The sequence below is a fragment of the Podarcis gaigeae genome (assembly GCF_964106915.1).
Source record: "Podarcis gaigeae genome assembly, chromosome: 8".
Lineage (NCBI taxonomy): Eukaryota > Metazoa > Chordata > Lepidosauria > Squamata > Lacertidae > Podarcis > Podarcis gaigeae.
Window position 1 is genome coordinate 85588960 of NC_139684.1, and position 24528 is coordinate 85613487.

A 24528-nucleotide genomic window follows, 5' to 3' on the forward strand; every position below is an offset into this window, starting at 1 on the left:
AAACTGCTAGGTTGGCAGGCGCTGGGACCGAGGAACGGGAGCGCACCCCGCCGCGGGAATTCGAACCGCCGACCTGGCGATCGGCAAGTCCTAGGCGCTGAGGTTTTACCCACAGCGCCACCCGCGTCCTGCATAATCACCTATTAAAGGTAAAGGTAAAGGTACCCCTGCCCGTACGAGCCAGTCTTGACAGACTCTGGGGTTGTGCGCCCATCTCACTTAAGAGGCCAGGGGCCAGCGCTGTCCGGAGACACTTGCTAGGTTGGCAGGCGCTGGGACCGAGCAGCGGGAGCGCACCCCGCCGCAGGGATTCGAACCGCCGACCTTTCGATCGGCAAGTCCTAGGCGCTGAGGCTTTAACCCACAGCGCCACCTGCGTCCCTAATCACCTATTAGACCTTGCTTAATTCCAACAATGGTTTCTGCTAAAATAAATAAAATCAGTTACTGGCCAACAGCTCACACTATCTGACTAATTTTGTTAAGTTCCCTCCTAGTTCCCAGAAGCTAAAGGTAAAGGTAAAGGTACCCCTGCCCGTACGGGCCAGTCTTGACAGACTCGTGCGCCCATCTCACTTAAGAGGCCAGGGGCCAGCGCTGTCCGGAGACACTTCCGGGTCACGTGGCCAGCGTGACATCGCTGCTCTGGCGAGCCACCCAGAAGCTAGAGACTAGTATTTCCCAAACTTGGGTCTGCAGCTGTTTTTTGGACTACAATTCCCATCATCCCTGTCCTGCTAGCTAGGGATGATGGGAGTTGTATTCCAAAAACAGCTGGAGACCCAAGTTTGGGAAACATGGCTATAGGCACACCAACAGCTGCCTTGACATAAACTTTAGAGAAAGGTGCTATCTTCCGCCACCCTGACCCCACCCAATACTGTAAACGCTTAAAGAAATAAAACATGAACATGTTACGGTTTGAACATGCCTGAATCCTGTTGAAAATGGTCAGCTTTGGTTTCGCTCTGGCCCCACTATCAAATGAGGTGCTAGGCAAAGAAAAGGAAGCCATGGCCACTTGACTGGGAGAAGCCATGGGAGCTGAGTCGAACTTCAGCTTCTCCTTCCGGCGAGGTCTGCCACTGCGAGAATGCCCTTTGCAGCCTGGTTCTTTGACGCAAGCCTTACTCTTCTCTTTCTTCCTCAGTACGGGAGAGCCATTCTCCAGCTGCCTCGGCTTCCCGTATGTGTGGTTTCCCGGGGTGTTTTCGTACGTTACAGACTGGCTAGGGCTAGAGAAGTCTTTGAGCTCCAGGCATCTTTTCAAGGTCCTGGTGTGCTTGGGATGAGAGATGCTGCCTGTGCTTGCAGAAGGCACGGCAAGTAGCTGAAAGGACTGCGGAGGAGAAGCTGGCTGTTGCCCTTCTTTCTCACTGCCCAACGAGAAGTCCTTCTGAAACTGGGACAAGGCCTTTTTTACGCGCAAGGGGGACCCTTCGCTTTCAGCGGGCTCAGGAGCTGGATGAACCAAACCTGCTTGCTGCGGAAACGCACTCTGAAGTGGTTTTGCTGCCACTTGCTCAGTCTCTGCAGCTGCCAGTTGCAACGGAGCCAACAGCTGTGTGTGGGACACAATGTGCTGAGATTTGGTGATCCTTTGGAACAGGCGACCCTGGACTTGAAGCTGATCCTGATTCACAGAGGATTCCTGGGATTTCATTAAGAGCTGCCTGAACAGCGGTGTGGCCTCACCCTTCTGCAGCACACCATGCTTCATAGGATCTGGAAGCCTTGTTGCTGGCCTGAAAGACTCTTCAAAGCCACTGAGATTCGGCTCTCCAGGGATCTCCCCCTGTGACTTTAAGAGGGCTGGAGTGAACGATAAAACATCTGGGCGCTCAAAGTTCTGTGATAGAGAGTCAAAAGCATGGGAGGGTCCCACGAGGCCTTGTGAAGCATCCTGACCTGCAGCAGGTGGCATCTGAGCAAGATAAACACCATTTCCTTTACTTTGGGTGTAGGTTGGTGGCACATTTCTGACCCACTGGAAGTTGCCACTTGACTGGTGAGAGGTGGCAGGAATTTTCTGGCCTCTGAATAATGGAAAACGAGGCACACCACTGTTCGACCAATACTCCAGGGCTGTGGTTTCTAATGGAAACTGAGGTTCTGAATGTGGCTGCCTGTCTGGCAAGTTTGCAATGCTTTCTGCTGGTCCAAGTACAGATAAACTCCCAGGGTTTATGATGGTGTACACACTGGAAGAGGCGGCGTTCTTTTGACAAGGGTAAAGCTCCTTCGTCACTTTATCACTGGTGGCTTCTGTGAGCACTGCAGTACTTGTCGGCACGCAAGAAATCTGACCGCAGACAGAAGAGCAAGGCTGCTGGGATCCCCTAGAATCAGACTCGGGCTGTCCCACAGAGGTTGAAGAAGCAGGCGGGAGCTTCTGACTGACTAAGCTACTTACAAGACACCTCAACAGGTCTCTGTGGGGCAGGAGGGAATTATTAGGGGCCTGGGATTCAGGGTGAACAGCCAGCCTCTCTGCAGTTCTCATGCCACTAGATCCCACCTGGACACGTGAATCGTGGAGGGGTGGGGAGGCCTCACAAGCTTCTTCGTCCTTTAACAACCTCAAACCGTGGTGCATTTCATAATGCCGGCGCAGCGAGCGATGGTCTGAGTAACTCTTATTGCAACCTTGTTCTATGCAAATAAACGGCTTCGTTTTTTGGTGTGTCAGCATGTGGCCACTCCTGAGATGAAAGGTTAAACATTTTTTTAACAAAATTAGAATATAGAAGAGTAAGCTAATCTTATTATCACAATCAACCACTAAAATCACTTCCCATCTTGGCAAATTAAACATTTCCCCCTTAGCTTTTGTCAAGGGCAGATATTTAAACATCCCCAGAAACAATAGACATTGTGGATGTTTTTTGAATGTGCCAGACACAGAACATATTCTTTTCTACTGTCCATTGTACAACCAGCTATGCAAACGCGTTCTATCTCCTTTTCTGGGTAGTCTAACAGTGCAGCACAATGAAAATATCTGACATTAACCCGGAAGTAACTGCAAGGGTGGCTGAGTTTTTATCACAAGTATCTCTTAGAATGGTGAGTGGCACTATTTAGTGGGAAGAAACTCCAATAAAAATCCTCATTACTACATTTTTTTACATGTCTGTTTATTTGTATATATGCTAAAATTTTATATATGGATGTTTTATGATGGCCTATATTTGTAACGCCTAATAAAGGTTTGGCGGAGTAAGGCAAATGAAATCCTCACTTTTATCAACTATATTGTTATATTAGGGTAAAGCAGGGGTTCACAAACTGTGGTTATTGGACTACCAGTGGTGCACGAGCTTCATTCAGGTGGTCAGTGGCATACCCGCAATAAATATCCATATTAAATTTTAACTGTACATTTGTTAATAATTTTGTTTTTTATATTGTGTTTTTTGTCTTAAAATCTGAATTCTATGAAATGCAAATTACAATACAGGCAACTCCCATTTTGCGTACGTTTGAGGCACATGTGACCGCTGATGCGCACGACATTTTCAGCCCTGGAAGGGGGCGGGGCAGGGCAGGGTTACATGCATCCTGTCAATATTTTTGATGACCCAAAATGCACCCCCTGCATAAATGGGGAGTTGCCTGTACTATAAAATACAATATAGGAAATAACACAAGCAATAAAAATATAGTTAAAAATCACACAGTATCTAACGCAGTTCATTACAATTTTTTTACAACAGCCAGAAAAATCATTAAATAGGTCCACCAACACAACCAGTAATTTCCAAATGATCTGTCAAGGAAAAAATGGGAACCACTACATTGAATGATTTTCCGTGGTGGTGGTGGTAAAGCCTCTGCTAGTAATTACTTCAGCTGCCTTTCCTATCAGAGATGGACTGGGCAGTTAGGAGTACCTCTCTGGCCACCAGTGGCTGAGCTGCTCTGCTCTTTGAGGACAGAGCAGGCAGCATATCAAGGAAACAAGAGTTTGAAGAAGCACTGACCTAGGTATGCAGTTAGGAAAGAGGGGGGTACAAAAGAAAGCGGGTGAGAGAAAGAGAGTGAGCGAACAGAGGTGTATATGGCCAAGAGCTGCAGAAGCAAGGGAGGCTGAACCTCACATATGGATTGGAAACCTAGAATAGTTAAAGAGGCGATAAACCTTTATTTGGGCTGTGCATCAGGAGCTGCCATGGCTACCCATGACTCTGTATACCAGGCATAGGCAAACTCGGCCCTCCAGATGTTTTGGGAGTACAACTCCCATCATCCCTAGCTAACAGGACCAGTGGTCAGGGATGATGGGAGTTGTAGTCCCAAAACACTGAAGGGCCGGGTTTGCCTATGCCTGCTGTACAGTGTTACCCTGGATGGTGTCCGCAGAGCTGTACGTTATAGCATTTCCCTAAGCAGTAAAGGCTCCTATGTACTACAGGGACTCCACCCACCCAGGTGGTCCATTTGGCTGTCTTTACTAGGAAAGACTGAAAGGACGTCCCGAGTCACACTAGAACTTTGCCCAGAAGTAATAATCTTTAACTAGTTTTGATTCCTACAGCTGAACTCCCAATACTATCACTTCAGACTGCAGATGGGGGCTCACATGACAGTGTTCCTCCACACACACAAACAAACAAACAAACAAACACAACCTTGCATATATAAAACTAGATGTCAGAGGAAAAGATTCTAGCCTAGCCTTTTCCTTGACATTCTATATTTCTAGCTGCCATTTTCTGGTGCTGTACTGAGAAATATTCCATCATAAAAGCTTCCATGTCCAGTCTGAAGTGATAAAGAGTCCAGGTGCATGTTTACCATAGTAGTGAGAAATAGCCACAGATCTCTGGCTACAGGTCTCTAGTTTTTACACAAATTTCTGTTACAATTTCTCTGCTCCGGAGCATAGGACTGTGGTTAATGTAAAGGGAGGCATACTTTTGTCCTGTGCTCAAAGGAAAGGGGGACTCAAATGTCTCTCAGAATTCCACTTCTTTTTGCTTAAGATACTTTTCCTGTGGTATCGCTGCAACCACATCTCACCAAGTAAGTGCTCTGATTTTCTGAAGGCCAAATTATTTCATGCATCACAGAGTAAATTAGAAAGATTTTCTCTCCTCAATACTAGGAGCCTCTTCCACCACCAGAATCCTGCCTGAATGATGGAACTTGAAAACTTCACTGTATTACAGTGCTGTCTGCTCACACAGTAGTTCCAAAGCAACTCCCTGGGTAGTGTCACCATTTTCTTAAGTGGAGGCAGATTATGTCTTGCATTACTAAGGAATACTAGGTCTATGTGCATTTGTATCAGGCCCTAGCCAAACTAGATCAAGCCAAATTTCTACAGTAGCAGAAACTGTCTATGCATTTAAATCAGTTTTACTGGCAAACAGATACATACAGGTGGTCCTGGCGCTTAAATGCTTTGCTGCAGATCTTACAGACATGTTTCCGTTCCTGGCTGTGAGTCACATAGTGTTTGCTGAGAGAGCTAGTGCTACTGAAAACCTTTCCACAGAGGCTGCAATCCAGGAAAGGGGCTTGAGGGGAGTTTTGCTGGTGCTTTCCTCTCCTTCCACTGCCAGAACTGGATCTGCCTCCTTGCTCCACTTCTTTCGGTGCTGAAGGGGCAGGAAGTCCCAATTCTATGTAAGTAAAGACAACTTTTAGTTCATAGCATCTGGCTTTGTACAGTCAATGACAGTGTGAGCAATTAAGTATCTGGTTCAAATCTCAATGTCACAAACCCATTAGGCAGCATTTGGCAAGCCACTTACTTCTCAATCTCCACATCTTATCCCATCTGCACCATGGGATAATAAAATTGACCTACCTTGTAAGGTTGCTTTTAAAAAAAAAGTGATATAATGAACATGACACTCACGAAAAATACCATATAAATGCCAAGTATGACTCCTTGCATTTTCAAGGTGAGAACATCAATGGAACATTGAGGGGCTTAATTAACAGAGGTTCAGAATTCAGGTAGGTAGCCATGTTGGTCTGATGCAGTCAATATATATATATATATATATATATATATATATATATATATATATATATATATATATGTTTTGGTGTCCTCGGGTGTCTTCCCGTGTAAAAGTTGGGGTGTCTAGGCGACGTTTCGACGAGGTCTCACTCGTCATCTTCAGGCTGGTGCTTTCGGCTTCTTGTTACTGGAACAGAGCGGGATCTCAATGTTTGAGTTCCTATAAATACTGTAGAGGGGGTGTGGTGTCCTATAAATACTCTACAGTATTTATAGGAACTCAAACATTGAGATCCCGCTCTGTTCCAGTAACAAGAAGCCGAAAGCACCAGCCTGAAGATGACGAGTGAGACCTCGTCGAAACGTCGCCTAGACACCCCAACTTTTACACGGGAAGACACCCGAGGACACCAAAACCTGCATTCCTGTACCCGTGAAAATCTACGAAAGCATATATATATATATATATATATAAAATTGTCCAGTAGCACCTTAGAGACCAACTAAGTTTGTTCTTGGTATAAGCTTATACCAAGAACTTAGTTGGTCTCTAAAGTGCTACTGGATGATTTTTATATATTTTGACAGGTTCTGAAGAATCTCCCCTCCCCAAATTATTTCTGGGGAGCTTCACATATGTAGCTCCCTCAGTTACTGGTGAATGTTCCTGGCAGCAGAAAACAGGGTGCACATACTAACTTTGGGACTGGTATTCGCTGTGGAAGCAGACACAGTAAACAAATCCCGTTCTCTTCTCAGTCAGCAGAAAAAACCCCAGGTGCATTAACTATGGATTCTCCTGCGTGCTGGTTCTTCATAAAAAGGATCCTTTTAAAAGCAATAGGGATGAGCCCATTCAACACAACAGGATAGGAGCAGGCTGCTCCGAGGAGGACTGAAGCCCTGACAGTTCCATTTCTTCCTCAATTCTAAATACTTTCAGAAGGGAACACCCGTTACCCCTGTTATTAAACCAACTACACAAGATGCTAAAGCTTGTTAAAACCAACAACAACTGTTCTTGTTAAAAAATGTCAATAATGTTTATAATGATGGTGATGGCGATAAACTGTTTAAATTTCTTTCCCCAATGCAATTATTTTCTTCCAGCGATGATTTAGCAATATTGAACTGCTTAGAGGTTTTACTATAATCAACTGGTATGGAAATTTCATAAAATGAACATAATGTCAAATAGCATTATGGGGGGGCGCAGAGGTATAAAAGGAGAATTCCCTGGATGCCAAGATCCAGGTTTGGGGCAAGTCCTCTTTGGTGAGAGGAACCACAGTAGAGATTTAAAACCACAAAATATGAAGCAAAGTAAAGCATGGAATTACAGGCTGTTGGACCTTTAATATATTCCCTTCTAAGTTCCTTCCACAGGGACGCGGGTGGCGCTGCGGGTAAAACCTCAGTGCCTAGGACTTGCCGATCGTATGGTCAGCGGTTCGAATCCCCATGGTGGGGTGAGCTCCCGTCTTTCGGTCCCAGCTCCTGCCCACCTAGCAGTTCGAAAGCACCCCTAAGTGCAAGTAGATAAATAGGTACCGCTTTATAGCGGGAAGGTAAACGGCGTTTCCGTGTGCTGCGCTGGTGCTGGCTTGCCAGAGCAGCTTCGTCACGCTGGCCACGTGACCCGGAGGTGTCTCTGGACAGCGCTGGCCCCCGGCCTCTTAAGTGAGATGGGCGCACAGCCCTAGAGTCGGACACGACTGGCCCGTACGGGCAAGGGTACCTTTACCTTTAAGTTCCTTCCAAAGTTTAATTATACCTAAGGATACTGGTTATCCCACAATATTTTATGAAGCTTTGTATCCTGATCCACCCAGCAGTCTCAGAGCATGTTAAGAGTGTATAGCAAAGCAAATACAGGTATAAAAACAGGCTTAAAGCAAGCCCAGGTTACATGATTCCATCTCATACCATTTTTAACAGTAACTGTACTACCAGCAGCAAACGTCTTAGAGCACAACACACAAACACTTAATTCTATATGTGTGCGCATGAGTGTATGTCAAATATCCTAAACACTCCAATGCATTCAGAGCGTTGGAAAATTACCCAGAATACCCAGATCTCTAGTATAAACACACAGGATTTACATTTTTGCTGCAGGGTGGAATGAAGAACAAAAACTGCACATAAATGAAGTACATATACAACTCAAGAGAGCATGGGTAGACCCTGCTGAATTTTAAAGTATTCTTTTGCCTCTTATACAAGCACCCTTTCTGCACTGCTAATGTGGTCATATCACAAACAGGTGTGGGAACTTCTGGCCTTCTAGAAACATGCACCCTCCTCCTCTCTAGTAACTATTTAAACCAATACTGAACTTTTTAATAAGAGTTAACCTCTTATTGCCAAACTGCTTGCTCATGAACCAGACCCACTGATTTCACAGCTAATTAGTTTTGAGGTTCTATTTTATCTGCTTTTAGGATTTTGGCAGTAAATTGAGTGCCTAGTTAAAAAATCCATTCAGGTAATTAAGTTAAAATTATGAAGGTAGCGTAGCATTCCCTTCCTCTAAAACGGAGGCCTTGCATTTGTTCAGCATTACTGCACCTGATCAACAAAGCTCATTCCTGACAACCAAAATTATTTCATTGTTCTTACTGGAGCACTACTGCACTGTCAATTTTGTTCCATTTTAAATTTATCTAAGCTACTCTCCATTCACATATCCCCATTACTGCCGATCTCTTTTAAGAACTGATTCCCACTTCATATATTACCAAAAACAACCAGAACCCAACACAGCTATGGTATGATATGTGCATATTTCATTGCATATAAGATGGAGCTGAAATAAAAGCATTTCAACCCAAGCCTAGCAGCATGTAACGTTCAGCCAACTTCATCTAATGCAGGTATAATTTCAAGGAGATATAATCTTCTGAAGTGCTGTGTTGTCAATTAAATGCTTCAAATAATAGAAGCACCTAATCCCAACAATGATCACAGTGGACTGTTGTTTTGCCCAACAAACTTAAGACCTGAAAATTTCACGTCTTAACTTTTCACTGCAGATTTTAGAGTCAACCATTTCAACTGAAAACTTAATTGTGGAGAAAACATCAAGAGCTACAAAGGTTCAACAGGATATTAATTCTTTGATTTAAAAGGAAGCTAAGGTGTTCATTCCCAACAGTTAGATTTGCTATGTTTCTTCAGTGTAGCTTTTTTCCCAGCTGCAGCTGGAGCGTGCACTGCAAAGACTCCACAGAGAGCATTTCCTTTATCCTGGATGCAATTGAAAAGAAACTAGACAGAAGGGGAACATATTCTTATCATATTGTAGTGTAGTCATCTTTATCTATTATTTTTTCCAAGGAGCAATAAATGTCTCATGGCACTTTACAGAAAAATTAAGTTGATGACATTATCCCAAGAAAGTGTTCCAAGAGATGAGTTTTGTTTCTCAGTTGCTCCACTGAAAAACTAGGCTGGTATTTGTATTTGCTTTTGGGAATTTTGTACATTTTTACCTTGCCAAAAGTGCTATTTCCCCTACCCTTAAGAAAAATACCCTCATTTCAAAATCTCAAAGTCTACACACACTGTGATTATGCATTAACACCACATCGCCATACTGAAAGAAACAGGCAATACTCATGAAGACAACATCGCGTTGTATCAAATCTGAATGGCTAATACAGCATATGTGATTTTCCAGTGCAAATTACTCTAACATATTAATATATTCATTTATACCTCCACATCATAAAACATCAGGGCAGTGTAGAGCAATATAAAATGATTAAAAAATATTAAAAGCAATACAGAATAGTAATTAAAATGACAGGCTATTCAACAAAACTTTAAACAACCACGTGGACCTGTTGGCATTAAAAAGTCAAGAGATGCCTTAACAGTCACGTGAGGATGCGTAAGATTCCCCTCCCCAGAAAAAGGGGACAATAAATGCAAATTTCTCCTTACAAACCTGCACACCTATGATCTTTATCAAAATTTTGTATAACTTAATTATTTCTTACAAAATGCTTCGGGATCCGTACCTTCCACAAAACAAGCCATGGTCTGCAGGTCCCTAGCAGATGCCCATTGTACATTCAAAGACATGCATCTCCCATTCATACTTCACAATCCTTGTTGTGCAGAAACACCAGTGTGCACATGGCACTGAAGTGTGAAATGGAACAATTACTACGTAGTCCCATTTCGGAGAGGAGTGCCTTGACCAGAAAAGGAACCCATAGCTGAATGGAAAAAAGAAAGCTTTCCAGGTTCTATTTAGGCATGCTTCCTCGGACTCGGCCCTCCAGATGTTTTTGGCCTACAACTCCCATGATCCCTAGCTAGCAGGACCAGTGGTCAGGGATGGTGGGAATTGTAGTCTCAAAACAGCTGGAGGGCAGAGTTTGAGGAAGCCTGTATTTAGGCAAAGATGGGGAACCTGGGACTTTCCAGATGCGGTTGGATAACTGTTCTCATAACCTCCGACCACTGGCCATCCTGGCTGAGTCTGATAGGAGTTGTAGTCCAACATTTGGAAAGCCGGTTTTCGCATTCCTGTCTTACACATTTTGCCACATGGGTTATTTACCACTGTAACCAGGGTTACTCACCATGCAAGAGTGGCCGTGAGTCTGCGTCACAATCATCAAGGAGTTTAGTAGAATCACAGTCCTTCACCGAGTACAAAGATAAGGTGTCAAGATTGTCCTCCAAGGAGTCATTATTCATATTTGTGGCTGAAAGGCTGGGGTCCACATCCAAGTTGCTCAATCCTGAATAAATCATGTCTCTCATATCTGGACACAGATCGTGGCCGAAATTATCACTGCAGTCCAAAGCCTGATTTCCTGAAAACTCATGAAGCTGCATCTCAGAGTGGAGCGAACTTTCATCACTGAGGTGGTACTGGTCCATATTCAACCACCTTCTGTTTTTGTAATTTGGGTCAAGGTTTCTAAACAAAAGATCGAAATGGGAAAGAGCAAAGGGGCTTTGAATCAGAGTCACAAGTGTTGAACAGTTTTGAAGAATCATAGGTATGCACAAGTCAGAGCAATACCCGGACTCATGCCAATTTTACGTCTAAAGAAATATTCTGTATAGATTCTAAAGCAATTTGCCATTGTTTAGGTTGTATAGTACACTCTTAATTCCCTGTTCCATTCTTCTCTAACCTGCTGATTGTCTACTTTATGAGCTTCCAATAATAGTAATAATAATTTATTATTTCTACGTTGCCCATCTGACTGGGTTGTTCTAGCCACACTGGAGCTCAAACAAATGATAAAACCACAGTAAAACATCAAGCATTAAAAACTCTCAATATATGCATTTATAAAAACTAGTAACTGGTTTTATATTTTGCAACCAACCAATTATTTCCATCCAGCAGTTCAGACGATGATAAAGCACTCAAAGTTGATGGACCATAAACAGACACTGAAGTGGGCTGTTACTGAAAATATTATTTAATATTATAAATTTATGGTACAGTATTTCCTAAAAAGTATACATTGCTTGACTGTGAAAAAAACTCAAAAATGGTTTACAAAAAGCTAAGACAATAATATCAAGAAAAAATTACAACCCTATTTTAAAACATACTGAAATACTGAAACAGATTAAAATTACCCTTTAATGTTCATTGGTAATTAGTATCTAACCCTCAATGAAGAGTCATTGTAAAAATTCTTATCTATTCTTATCAGCTAATCTACTGTATTAATCCCACACTTTACCCACTCCAAAAAAAGGGTTGCCTCCATATCTTCAAATGAGGGTTACCCCATGATTAAATTAAGCATGATCATACAGATCAAACTGACGCTTGAAGTCTTATTACAATCAAGCGGTATACAAATATTGTGAAATAAATAGCATATCTAGGGATTTGGGTTCCTACTGTTATTTCTCAAATGATCAAATTTAATTTGCCGGTAAATAGCTTAATAACAAAAATCTTCACTGAAATTTAGTGTTTGGGATGAGTTTCACATATAAGATGAATGTACTGCCACAAATAATAGATGTACTGCAATATAGGTAGGTCTACAGATTCCCCATGAGCATTTTCAAAAGATTAATATATTATTTTGGCTTAGTGTTACATGTGAAGCTGTCCATAATAACTTACTGCCCCAAGAGATTAGATTGCGTACCTCATTATTTATGTTCCACCAATGGCTATATACTTACCACCACTACCCAGAAAAAAAGGTTGTTATTTTATGTGGCTCTCTGGATTCTTTTTGCAGTTTTGCTGTTTGAATATACAACTGTTTATTATTCTAGGTTTCTACAGGATTTTCATTCTTTTTAATGTATTGTGTTCTTCTGCATTGCAAGCCTAGGCCTTAAAAGGTGGGCCATAAACATCCCCATATATAAATAAAAAGTGGCAAATTCTTTTTTTAAAATGTACATACATGTTTAGAACACTACAATATATGACTACTATCTCTAGGCTTAACAGAAATGTAAACATGATAAATTTTGCAAAAAGGGGCAAGAGTTTACATATACAAAACTATGCATGGTGACTCCTATTTTGCAAATGCTTCTATTTAAAAGTAGCTTACAGGTATTATTCACCAAGGATTAAGCAAAGTTCATCAGCACTTCTTTCTGTCTTCACAATTATAACTGGATATTAGCAGCTGCCATTCAAAATTCTAAAAGTCCAGTATTATTAGGCCATAGCTGATTTTGTGAAAACTCTTGGAAAGGTGTGCTCTAAGGATAGAATGAGTAGAGAATTGTTTAAATTCATATCCATTAAGAAGAATGACATTGAGTATTTATGGCTCCTCCTTATTATCAACAGAATCAACTCAACCTTTCTTCGTAAGACAGGGTGCGTATACAAATATATTTAAAGTCTTCCAGCTGGATCAAACAGACAAGGGTACACAATTTTTAACTGCACGTTGGGAGGAAATATTTGTTGCTGTAATGCTGAGAGGCACACCATCTCTTAATTTGGGATGGAGAGAGAAAAAGGAAATATTCTTTGCTGGTTGTGGGCATATTATTAAATGGAATTTTATGACTATATAATGCTCTGTATCCAGGCACTGTAGACATAATGCCACTTACAACCTATGCATTTCATAGCACCCAACATTCCAGAGCAAAGGACCAAGGTACACAAACCACTGATGCTTGTAGTGCAGGCTTATAAAAGCAAAAAGGTGTTAGGGAAATATCTTAATTTCACAGGATAAAAATAAGGAACTTTTTTTTAAAGCCTGCTCATAGCAGTGGGGAATAGAAACTTGACATACAAATTGACAATCAGAATTTTATCATGCAGATATTTTTAGGTCATGCTTTCAAATGATAAGGTGTGATTACTGATAAAAATATTATTTATTTCCCAGCTACACTTAAGCGGGTCGGGATTCCTTATCCCATTCATGTACCAAGAGCAAACACCAAACAAATTTACTTCTCTTTTTAGCTGTTGCACAATTATGAAGTGCTCCCCTCAAAAAAATCCAAAGCTTCAGGATCTTTTAGAAGTTTTGCAGTATTTTTATGTTTGGGTTTCCCTTGAGAACGAGAGAAACCCAGGAAAGCTAATTTTTAACTCAGTAATGGAATACGCTGAAAATATTACAAATGGATTACCCCCCGCCGTAGCACCTTTTCTTGAAGTATACATTATTTTGCACTTCCTTCAGTATATAAAGTGGTGTATATAAACCTATGTTTAAGTTTTAGCATAGGCAAACTTATTTACTAGATTGCTTAAGTGGCAGCTTAACTGAAACCTTTCCACCGGTTGACACCCGTGGTTTTTAGCTGTTCTCTTGCATTTCACTGCTTTTCTCTCCTATCACAAAATTCCACTGAAAAGCAATGAAACGTAACACAGGGCTTCCCTTCCTAAGAGTGCAATCCTTTGCACGACTACTCCAAAGCAAGCCCTGTTGAATCGAATGAGCCTTAACTAACCCCGGGGTAGTAAATGGGGCTATATAAAAGCATTGCAGCCTTAACCTCTCTATCGCATCTTGAGCCTTAAAAAAAAACAGGTGCAGAGAAAACCCTAAAAACCTGCTGCAGCACTTGAAACGCTGTTATGTGTTTTTAACCCTGGCGAAGGGGCAGGATCCGAATTAAGATTCTCTTTCCCAACGGTGCCAGGGCTTCATATTCTTCTCTACAGGAGGGGGGGAAACACAGCAACGGGAAACTTTCCCAGGAAGCCCTAGAAGTGGCAGCCCCCCAGTTCTGAGCAGTTAAAAGTGGGGTGGGGAGCCCCCTTCGCCAGCAGCCCCCTTCCCCCTAACAAAACGGAGGGTTGCAGCGACCCCCATAGAAGTATGTGCAACCGACCCCACCCCGCTTTCCAGAGACCCGCTGGGCCTCGCTTGTCCCCACAGGGGAGCAACTGCCACGGGGCGCGAATGGGGGGTTGGGGGGGGCGCATTTGCACAAGTCCTCCTTCGTTGAGGTGAGGCGGGAGAGCCCCTTACCACAGATGGAAAAGCTCTCTTCGTCGCTCCTGACACAAATGGGGACCTGGTGTGGGGAGAAGGACCTGAAGTGGGGCGAGGAGCCTTCCTGCCCCCTACTTTGCAGAGGGGAGCGGGTCTCCCTCCTGAGGTGGTGGGTGGGGGCCTTGCTCCTCAATGGTGGTGGTGGTGGAGCGGCCTTGGGGGGCGAGGGACGGTTGCAACCTGCACCTGAGGGGGCGAGGGAGAGAAGAAAGGAGCCTTCCCTGAGGAAGGGGAGCGAGAGAGCGAGAAGGGCGCGCGCGCGCGCACAGGCAGAAACAGGCCGCTGCTTTACCCGTCGTCGCGCGCCCCGCTCTCCTCCTCCCCCTCCCTCTCTATTTATTTATTTAGTCCCCTCCCCCTCCTCCTCTTCTTCTTCTGCTGCACGCGCGGGCCACGCCCAGACGCCGACTGGGGCCCGCCCACGCGCGCCTGGCGCCCGAACGGGCTCGAGGCTGGAAGGGGAGGGCGGGGCAGGACGACAATAAAGCGGCGCTTCGCTCGCTCGCTCTACGCGGGGAGGGTGTAAGGGGGGGGGGAGTGAGGGTACGTGCGTTTTGGCGGGAAGGGGAAGGGAGTAGCCGGTAGCCCGGCGCCGCCATTTTGTGAGGAGGTTGGCAAGGCGCGAACAACCTTCCCCCGACTTACCTAGTACAGCTACGTGAGGGGAGGATAAGGAGGGGATGGAGTCGTGGAGGGGAAGCTGTGAGGGAATGAGGTACGGGGGGGGGGGGGAAACGCCGCCGGAGGTATGGTGTGTCATCTCGTCGCGCACCGTTTCCGTGAGGGGATATTTTACGGTTTTTTTTTTTGGGGGGGGGTTGCCCCTCACATTTGTATACCGCCCTGTACGCGCCACAGGTGTCGGGGCGGTTACCACATATGACAAGATGAAAAAACACGTAATAAAATAATGAAAAATCCCCATTTATTTATATGGGCGGTTACCACATAAAATGACATGATCAAAATACATAATAAAAACAAAAACCCCGGTTATTTATATGGGTGGTTACCACATAAAATCACAAGATCCAAATACATAATAAAAACAAAACCCAATTTTATATATATTTCTATTCCATCCTTCATCTGAGGATCACAGGGATGTGTGTGTGTGTGGTATTTACACATGCATAGTGCATAACTGCAGTGATAGCAAGTGTCAGTCCTTTATTGCTATTAATTTATCCGGCGGATTTGTACCCTGCTCTTCAGCCAAAAAAGGCTCCCGGTGCGCCTTACATGAAATCAAAACAAGACACTCCTTGCAGGCTTACCTATAAATGAATTAAAGATACAGCACACAAGGGGAAAGGGCCAAGGAGGGAAGGGGAAAATAAAACTCCAAACTCAGGCACCAATTTCTAGATCAATTCTATAAAATAGTCGGTGCTGGCATCCGCCTGTCTTGAGACGGTGGCGTGTATAAATGAACAAAGGTGGTGGGATAGGAAGAAATAGGCCCTGATAATCTAGATTAAAATCTGTATATTTATGTAATGATAAACATCATGTAGCTATATAGGCATTTTCTGGCCTACTTATAAAGTAAAAATAAATACTAAAAGTGTGAAACAAAAAATTGGGGCGGGGGGTACTTGAGACAAAACACAAAGTAAGAAGAGCGACAGGAGGGCAAGGGAGACCCTTAAGAGTTTAATGTCAATTGAGATGAAGGTGAAGTGAAGAAGTGAGATTTTATTCAGATATTTACATGTGCCAATATCGGGAATGAAATCGATGCCAGGAAGTAAAGCATTCCATTAGTAGAGAGCAAGGAAAAAAACATTGCTAAAATACTGTTTTAAAATGGTCCCACGCACTTAAGTCTCAAATTACTGCTTCAATCCAAATTGGTTTTGTTGTATGTATCAAGTTTCATTTCAGTCATCAGAGCAAGTAACCTCCCAGTCCTTTAAATGCATCTAATTCCAGTGGCGTCAGTAGATTTAGAGCCCTACTACACATAGGATCAGGCTCTAATTCTACAGGATAATACACACTGAACCTAGAAATAAACCCCAGGGTTTATAACAGGGCTTACTACCGGTATTTGGAATATATATATGGGATTGCACAGTCAATTACAACTAAATTAAGCCCATTGATTTCAGTGGCACTTTAGCACAACTGGCTTTATTTGGACTATATATGGTTTGCCAACTCCTTTTTCTGGTAACGCTTCTGAATGGCAAATAGAAACTCAGAAAGCTGCTTTTGCTGGAATAGAGATGCAGCGATGGGGAAAGCTTTAAGTTCTGGATATCTGCTTATCAAGAAACAATTAAAAGAAATTGCCAGAAAAGGAAGCTAGGAGCTGCAATATACGGTACCCTCAGTGAAGCTGTAGGTGATGATAGGAATTAAAACAAGGGTCTGTCCTCATCGCATACACAGCAGGGAATGAGGATCCACTTTTTAGTGCAAAAGGTGTGCATGGATGTGGAAAATATACTCTGCCCCAAGGGTGAAACTAAGCTTTATTTGACCCAGGTCAAAGACCCAGTTTGGCACCCCTACACGCATGCAGCCTGTCCAGTGTATACAGGCAAAGTAGTGCTACTGAATCTTTTCAGAGCTTTTGTACCTTTAATTGAAAGCTTCCTGGTTGCAGGTTTTAGCCATTTTAGTTGTTCATGTTAATTGTGCCTGGTGCATTAGTGATGAAAATCCATTTAATTCCTCCAGTGTAAATTTTTGTTTTCATTGAAATCAATTTAATTCCTGATTTTTCTCTCATGTTTTTGATGTGAAATACTGGTATTTTACTCTATTTATATATTTTCTTACTTTCTTTAAGAAATAGTATTATTGATAACAATTATATTCTGATTTTAAGTCCTGCTTTATTATTATCATTATTATACCTTCCTACAATTTAGTAAATTACGGTAATATGATGACCCTATAAACAGCTGACCTAATTTTAATTCAGAAGAAATATTGTTCCGTTTCAGAATATTTATTTATTGTTCGACATCTCATAAAGTGAGTTCTCTGGTGTTGTTGTTGTTGTTTAGTCGTTTAGTCGTGTCCGACTCTTCATGACCCCATGGAGCAGAGAAGCCAGGCACTCCTGTCCCCCACTGCCTCCCGCAGTTTGGTCAAACTCATGCTGGTAGCTTCCAGAACACTGTCCCACCATCTTGTCCTCTGTTGTCCCCTTCTCCTTGTGCCCTCCCATCTTTCCCAGCATCAGGGTCTTTTCCAGGAAGCCTTCTCTTCTCATGAGGTGGCCAAAGTCTTGGAGCCTCAGTTTCAGGATCTGTCCTTCCAGTGAGCACTCAGGGCTGATTTCCTTAAGAATGGATAGGTTTGATCTTCTTGCAGTCCATGGGACTCTCAAGAGTCTCCTCCAGCACCATAATTCAAAAGCATCAATTCTTCGGCGATCAGCCTTCTTTCTGGTCCAGCTCTCACTTCCATACATCACTACTGGGAAAACATAGCTTTAAGTATACAGACATTGTATAAAACCAATTAAAAACATCACACTGAAGCCCCACGATAAATTTTAAAAATCTCATCCGCTGTAAAAATTCCAGTACAAAAAGTCCAAAACAATAAAATACAATACAGGTCACAGGTGCTAAAAAGAGCCAGCAACATGGGATCTAAAACCACCATCCATACCACAGGGACTAAAATAGCAAGAACTTAAGCAGTCTGGGAGAATAAAATGTCTTAAAAAGATAAAGGGACCCCTGACTGTTAAGTCCAGTCGTGGATGACTCTGGGGTTGCAGCGCTCATCTTGCTTTGCTGGCCAAGGGAGCCGGCGTTTGTCCGCAGATAGCTTCCGGGTCATGTGGCCAGCATGATTAAGCCGCTTCTGGCAAACCAGAGCAGCGCACGGAAACGCCGTTTACCTTCCTGCCAGAGTGGTACCTATTTATCTACTTGACGTGCTTCCAAACTGCTAGGTTGGCAGGAGCAGGGACATGAGCAACGGGAGCTCACCCTATTGTAGGGTATTCGAACTGCTGACCTTCTGATTGGCAAGCGCTAGGCTCTGTGGTTTAGACCACAGCACCACCCGCGTCCCTTAAAATGTCTTAGTCTGGCCTTATAGGATAATAGGGGTGTTGGGTGAGTTTCTTTACAAAGAGTGTTTCATAGCGAAGGAGGCACCACAAACAAGGCCCTTTCACTTCAAATTGCAGGGACACATGATACATGTTCTAATGCAAATGGCAATTGCTCCCCTGCCAATAATAATGGTCATTCTAACCCATACCAATGGGGAAAGGGCGGGCAGGATTGCATTACAGTGCTGTTACTCTATTCCTGCTGGGAAAACAAAAATCTGGAGTCAGCTATATCTTTAAAAAAAAGAGCGAGAAAGGAAGAGGATAAAAAAGGGATCACCAATACAACAAAGTTAAGTGTCCAAATCTAGTTGTAAATTTGTTATCTTCTGCCTATCTGCTCCTTTTTACTGTATAATAGCGGTTAGAGGACTACAGCCATTCCTGGACAAGGGATAGCCCGACCTCTGCAGTCCAAGCATTGGTCATCTTGAGGCTGGATTGCTGCAATGTGCTCTATGTGGGGCTGCCCTTAGGTTGAGTTCGGAAGCTCCAGCTGATGCAGACTGCTGATGGGAGCTTCTGGCCAAGGACACATGGCACTTTCGTTAAAGCACCTACACTGGCTGCTCATCTACTTCTGAGCCAAGTTCCTTGTATAAATTTACAAAGCCCCAAACAACTTGGGTACCCCCACGATTGCCTATATTCCAGCTTGATTACTGGAATCATCGTTAGGAGCATCGTTAATCATTCCCCAAATTGGTACTCTGCCAACAGAGATTCAGTGAGTTCCTTTTGTCCCAACTTTTAAATGCATGCCGAAAAACATTTTATTCTACTAGGCCTGCATAGGCAATTCAGAATACATATGCCACAATGGTTTATTAATGCTTGCTTTAGACTTTTGCTTTTTAATTGCTTTTAATTTTTATGATTTTAATCTTTTTAATGTTGTAAACTGTTTTGACATGTTTTGTGATTTAGCAGTAAATGAATACGTCTATAAATAAAAATAAGTAAACAAGTATGCAATGGGACTATTGCCAGTTTAGTGCTTTTCAAATTTTGAAGCACCAAATTCTTGAGTAAATAGGACAGACTTCCCCAGCTGATATTATCTGGAAGAGAACATTAACCTTTATTGCACAACCAGCAGACAAAAAGAATCCTCTCTGAAGGCAGAAGTACTTCCTACAAGCTTAGCTGCTGCATAGAAAATGCAGTCTCTCAGGTACACTTGTCCCAGATTGCTTAGGACTTTATAACTCAAAACCAGCTTTAAGTTGTTAGAATTTTGACTGTGTCCAGAGACAAACTGGGACCCAATCAAGATTACATGTTGGGTTCATAATTTGCCCAGGTAAGCAAGGATGTGGCAACTGAAACTGGAGCAATCTCAACAAACTCTTTTCATAAGAGATGTCAGTATAGGTGTAATGAGCTTGTTATGCTGTGTCCCAGCATCTTAAAAAGTAGAGACATCACCTTGCAGACAAAGGTCCATATAGTAAAAGCTCTGGTTTTCCCAGTAGTGATGTATGGAAGTGAGAGCTGGACCATAAAGAAGGCTGATCGCTGAAGAATTGATGCTTTTGAATTCTGGTGCTGGAGGAGACTCTGGAGAGTCCCATGGACTGCAAGATCAAACCTCTCTGGAAGGACAGATCCTGAAACTGAGGCTCCAAGACGTTGGCCACCTCATGAGAAGAGAAGACTCCCTGGAAAAGACCCTGATGTTGGGAAAGATGGAGGGCACAAGGAGAAGGGGAAGACAGAGGACGAGATGGATGGACAGTGTTCTCGAAGCTACAAACATGAGTCTGACCAAACTGCGGGAGGCAGTGGAGGACAGAAGTGCCTGGCATGCTCTGGTCCAGGGGGTCACGAAGAGTCGGACACGACTAAACAACAACAACATGCTGTGTCCCAGAAGAATCTAGCCTCCTTGTTGTAAACTGAAGTTTTCAAAGGCTTAAAAAACTGCCCCACGTATAAATACATTGTACTAGTCTAGCCTGGATGTTCCTTGCAGCATAACCATTGCAGTACTGCAAATGTACAGCTGTTGCTCATGTGTTGTATAGAATCCAGATGTCTTTCAAGGTAGTGCCTCTGTTGAGAATAGATCTCATCCAAATCACTTGTGTCTAGGGGTTGTGATTTTCCTTGTTTTCCCTATCAGTAAGTGTGGTGTGGAACAAGGCTTGACAAGCATAGGCCTACGGCATATCTAGAGATAAGCAGCCCTACTCCCCTCCCCACCTACCCAGCATGCCCTGGGAGTGTAGGAAGTTGCTTTACACCAAGTCAAGCCATTGACCTCCCTGGCACAACGTTTTTTGCACTACTGTATTGGCAACAACTCTCGTTTCAGATAAGGGGAATTTGGAGATAAGAGGACTGAAACAGGAACCTTCTGCATGCAATGCACATACGCTCCACCAGTGAGTTTCAGGTACTCCCCGATCCATACAATTCGTTGTTGTTTTTACAAGTTTAGTTTTCGAAACGTGTTCAGAATGTCTTCCCACTGTCTTGCTCAGGCGCGAGTGTATCTGTGCACATTTGTTAAAAAAAAAATGCTTAAAAACTAACATTAGCAAAATAACTCCCACTGTAAAATCCTGCCATATTGTGAACTGCATAGTAGACTGTACGGCTGCAATGGCTCTTGCTTCCGAGATGCAATCCCAGGCGCAATCGGAGTGTTATCCCAAGCTACAATCCGTGATCGAGTCCAAAGTTAAACGATTTCTTATTCGTTATTAATGTATTGCATTTAAGTTCACCGGCAGTAGTGGAACGGCACGTTTGTTTTGTTTTATGAAACTGCAAATGGCCATGTAGAGCAGAAAACCCTCTTCAATCTCTTCCTTTCTCAGCTTTTTTATTTTGTTTTTTTAAAAAACTCCCAATCGGATATGTTACAAAAACGCTGAGGAAAACGTGGTTTTTCTGCTCCATTGAAATGATCCGGGAGAGCAAAGCTGCTAAAATCCTGCCTTCTTTAAAAACTCTCACCGTGCTCGTTTGCCTCCACGCTCGCAGCTCTGCCTTTTATAGAGCACCAAAGCGAGTCCCACCCAAGTTTAAACAGAATGTAAGAGATAATTCAAATCCAGCCAATCGCAGGGTATAAACATAGCAGAAAGCCCTACCCCCTTATTAATTACCCACGGTAGTCAATCATATTTAACCTGTCTAATCAGGGTGACGGGTGCTGCCTTTAGCCCATCCCATTACTTTCTGATCTGCTCCACTTTTGACCAATCAGGAGAACTCTCTCTCCGGCAAAACCAGTTTTTAATTAGTACGCCGAGGACCCTTTCCTGAGCTGTGCTTTCAGCTGCCTGATCTCACAGCCCGTTTAAGACGGTGCCTGTCTGGCTGTTAGCTTGGAATTGGGAACATCTGCATATAGTACTGTACTCAGAAAGCCTTGGCTTGTTTCAATGTGTGTGTTGGTCGCGTGTCTTGCTGGATAAAGCATGCAAAACAGTAATTAAGAGTTGTCCCGATTACTTTTACTTATGTGACTGGCTTTAGAAAAGTAATACTGAGGGAGTGAAGCACTGCACAGTAATGTCTTGGGTTTGCCTTTGTTTTGCTTTGGTACTAACAAAATCTAGCAGGAAGCTGCTTGATAGAGGATCTAGAAGTGCATGAGTTGTGAACTATGTGAATGTATTTATGTATAGTCCAATTATTGTCTACTATATGTTTACTTCACTACAAACTGCACCAGATTCAGCCTCCTGTCTCTTTTGGTACTATTTTGTAGCTGCACTGAATATAGGGCATTAACAAAAAAAATTCTATAACAGGCCCAATTAGTATTTATGTATTTATGAGATAAAGAACATTTATTTTGATTAGTAAACCATAACCAGAAAGTATGCATTGAATACTCCGTTCTAGAGCAGCTAAGCAAAATCTCCATAAGTAATTATAAACATGGTTATCTTTAAGTTCTACTGAACTAAACTTTATTATTATTCAGTTTCTTAGCTGGAATCCTGTGCACACTTACCGTACTAAAGAATAAATCCTCATAGATACAGTAGGATACATACAAAGATAGCCCATATGATGCTATTCAGATGTCGAATTACAGCTCCCACAATCCCCAAGTACTGTTCATACTGGCTGTGGCTTATAGGAATTGTAGTCCAACAACATTGGGAGGAGGGCACCACATTGGCTTCCCTGCTATCAGTTTTATACTATAATTATTTTTCTGACTGCAAAAGGTATTAGAAGTGGTTTATTTGAATATCTCTTGTTTAATATCAAACTTACCCCTCTGTGTTTTATGCATTATAGGTAGAACGTTGTACATTAAAAATTGCTTTATTGTTATTAACACATACTTATTTCGTTATTAGTTGTTTTGTCTCTGTGGTGTTTTGACTGTGCAGTCCAGTCTTGTGTCTTCTGGGAAGCAAGCCTCACTGAGTTCAAAAGGCTTATTCATGTGTACAGAATTGCACCTTAAATTCCCTGATACCAAAAAGAAAGGCTGGGTGTAGCTAGTAGATCAAATACGGGGTAGGTAACGTCCATTACAAGTACTCATACAAACAAATGAACACATGTGCCCATTCAAACAAAGTAAGATGTGTAATCACTATACATTTCTAAACATTTATCTACTGTTTAGCAGAATGAAAGAAAGAACATGGCCACAACAGTTCGTGAACTATTTATAGACAGAGAAACTTTCCGGGTCTTATTATTACCACTGCTCTATGTTCACTTTGTGGGCCAAAGCTCAGTGGTATGACATCTTTTTTGCATGCAGAAGGTTCCAGGTTCAATCTGGGAGAGTGGGGAGAGAGCTAATGTCATGATTATCGTAGAACTTCAGAAGTTGCAGGGTTTCCTCCAGTCCTCAAGATGCATGCATTAGTTGTAGTCTGGCAGGAATGGAGAACCTGTGCCCTCCCCCACTCGCATTGTGCCTGATGAAGCAGTAGTACCAATATGGTTTGCTCTACATTCTACAAAAAAAAAAAAAAAAAATCCATGAGCACCTGCCATTCTAATCTGGTCCCACCAAGTCCCATACGTGCCTGCATGGAGCAGTTTTACATGTTCCCAAAACGCTGCACTTAGCATTTGACAGATAATTGCATTAGTTCTTGTGGCTTCATCTCAAGAAGTGTGCATGCACACGAAAGCTCATACCAATAACAAAGTTAGTTGGTGTCTAAGGTGCTACTGGAAGGAATTTTTTTAAATTTTGTTTCGAGGAGCAGGCTAGGTTAAGAGTAGTGAAATGAGGAATAAGGGAGAATGAATAGCCAGTAGGGTTAACTCAGCCCGCCACGGATGGCAGAGTGGGTGATGTGATGGTGATTTTGAAGAGATGTGCAGATGAAAGGGATTTGAAGATGATGGCCTTTTCAAGCAGGGAAGCTTTTTACAAGAGTTGAGAGTAGTAGTAGAAGGCAGAAGAACGGGGACACACACACACACACAAAACTACATTTGCACAGGATTGCACCCATAGAATCCATCCAATATGGTCTGGTATAAGCAGGAAATATAATTTAATTACTACACCCCAAGTCCTTTAATTTAGGGGTGAAGAGAAGACAGATCATACTCCAACTGTGCCCAACTACAACTCCCATCAGGCATGTCCATGACCAGGGATGATAGGAGTTGTAGTTCAGAAACATCCGGAGAACCAAAGGTTTCCTACACCTGGAGCAGTGTTCTGGCTTCTGTAAAGTGTGCGTTACAATTACCTTTGCAGGAAGTATGACTCAAACACTTGGCCTTTTCTAATGGACTTGGTTCCCTTGCCTAGTTTTGTGATATGCTCAGTGACCTTAAGTGTGCTTACTGAGATGCAAGTCCTACAGAGTTCAGCAGGGCTTACTCCCTTGTATGCTTGCTGGAATTAGTACACTTGGGGCTGTAGTTGCTTAAATGACTGGATGGCTCTCATATAAAAGTGTCATTTTAAACCTTTGGTGGGGATGTTAGCAGTTTCAGCCAAAAGCCCTCTGATGCCAGTCTGCTCTCAG

General features: G+C 42.8%; 2 protein-coding genes across 25 annotated transcripts in view; one reads left to right on the top strand and one right to left on the bottom strand.

Annotated features, from left to right (window-relative positions):
- The window catches only part of ZNF541 (zinc finger protein 541), a 37263-nt gene extending 22402 nt beyond the window's left edge, over positions 1-14861 (bottom strand). For 4 of the 15 annotated variants that reach the window (XM_083753610.1, XM_083753602.1, XM_083753603.1 and 1 more), the window contains exons 1-5: positions 14440-14779; positions 12538-12691; positions 10570-10913; positions 5384-5627; positions 932-2702 (exon numbers count right to left, since the gene is read on the bottom strand). In XM_083753610.1, coding sequence (XP_083609736.1) covers positions 932-2702; positions 5384-5627; positions 10570-10873 — 2319 coding nt within the window. In that variant the 5' untranslated portion in view covers positions 10874-10913; positions 12538-12691; positions 14440-14779. Of the gene's footprint in view, positions 1-931; positions 2703-5383; positions 5628-10569; positions 10914-12537; positions 12692-13406 lie in introns of all 15 variants that reach the window. The other 11 variants (XM_083753598.1, XM_083753597.1, XM_083753600.1 and 8 more) reach the window with 11 other exon arrangements.
- A 3557-nt stretch (positions 14862-18418) lies between these two features.
- The window catches only part of BICRA (BRD4 interacting chromatin remodeling complex associated protein), a 96217-nt gene continuing 90107 nt past the window's right edge, over positions 18419-24528 (top strand). For 9 of the 10 annotated variants that reach the window (XM_083753574.1, XM_083753581.1, XM_083753575.1 and 6 more), the window contains exon 1: positions 20821-20948. The gene's annotated coding sequence lies outside the window, so the exon portion shown is untranslated. Of the gene's footprint in view, positions 18843-20820; positions 20949-24528 lie in introns of those variants that run through there. The other variant, XM_083753579.1, reaches the window with a different exon arrangement.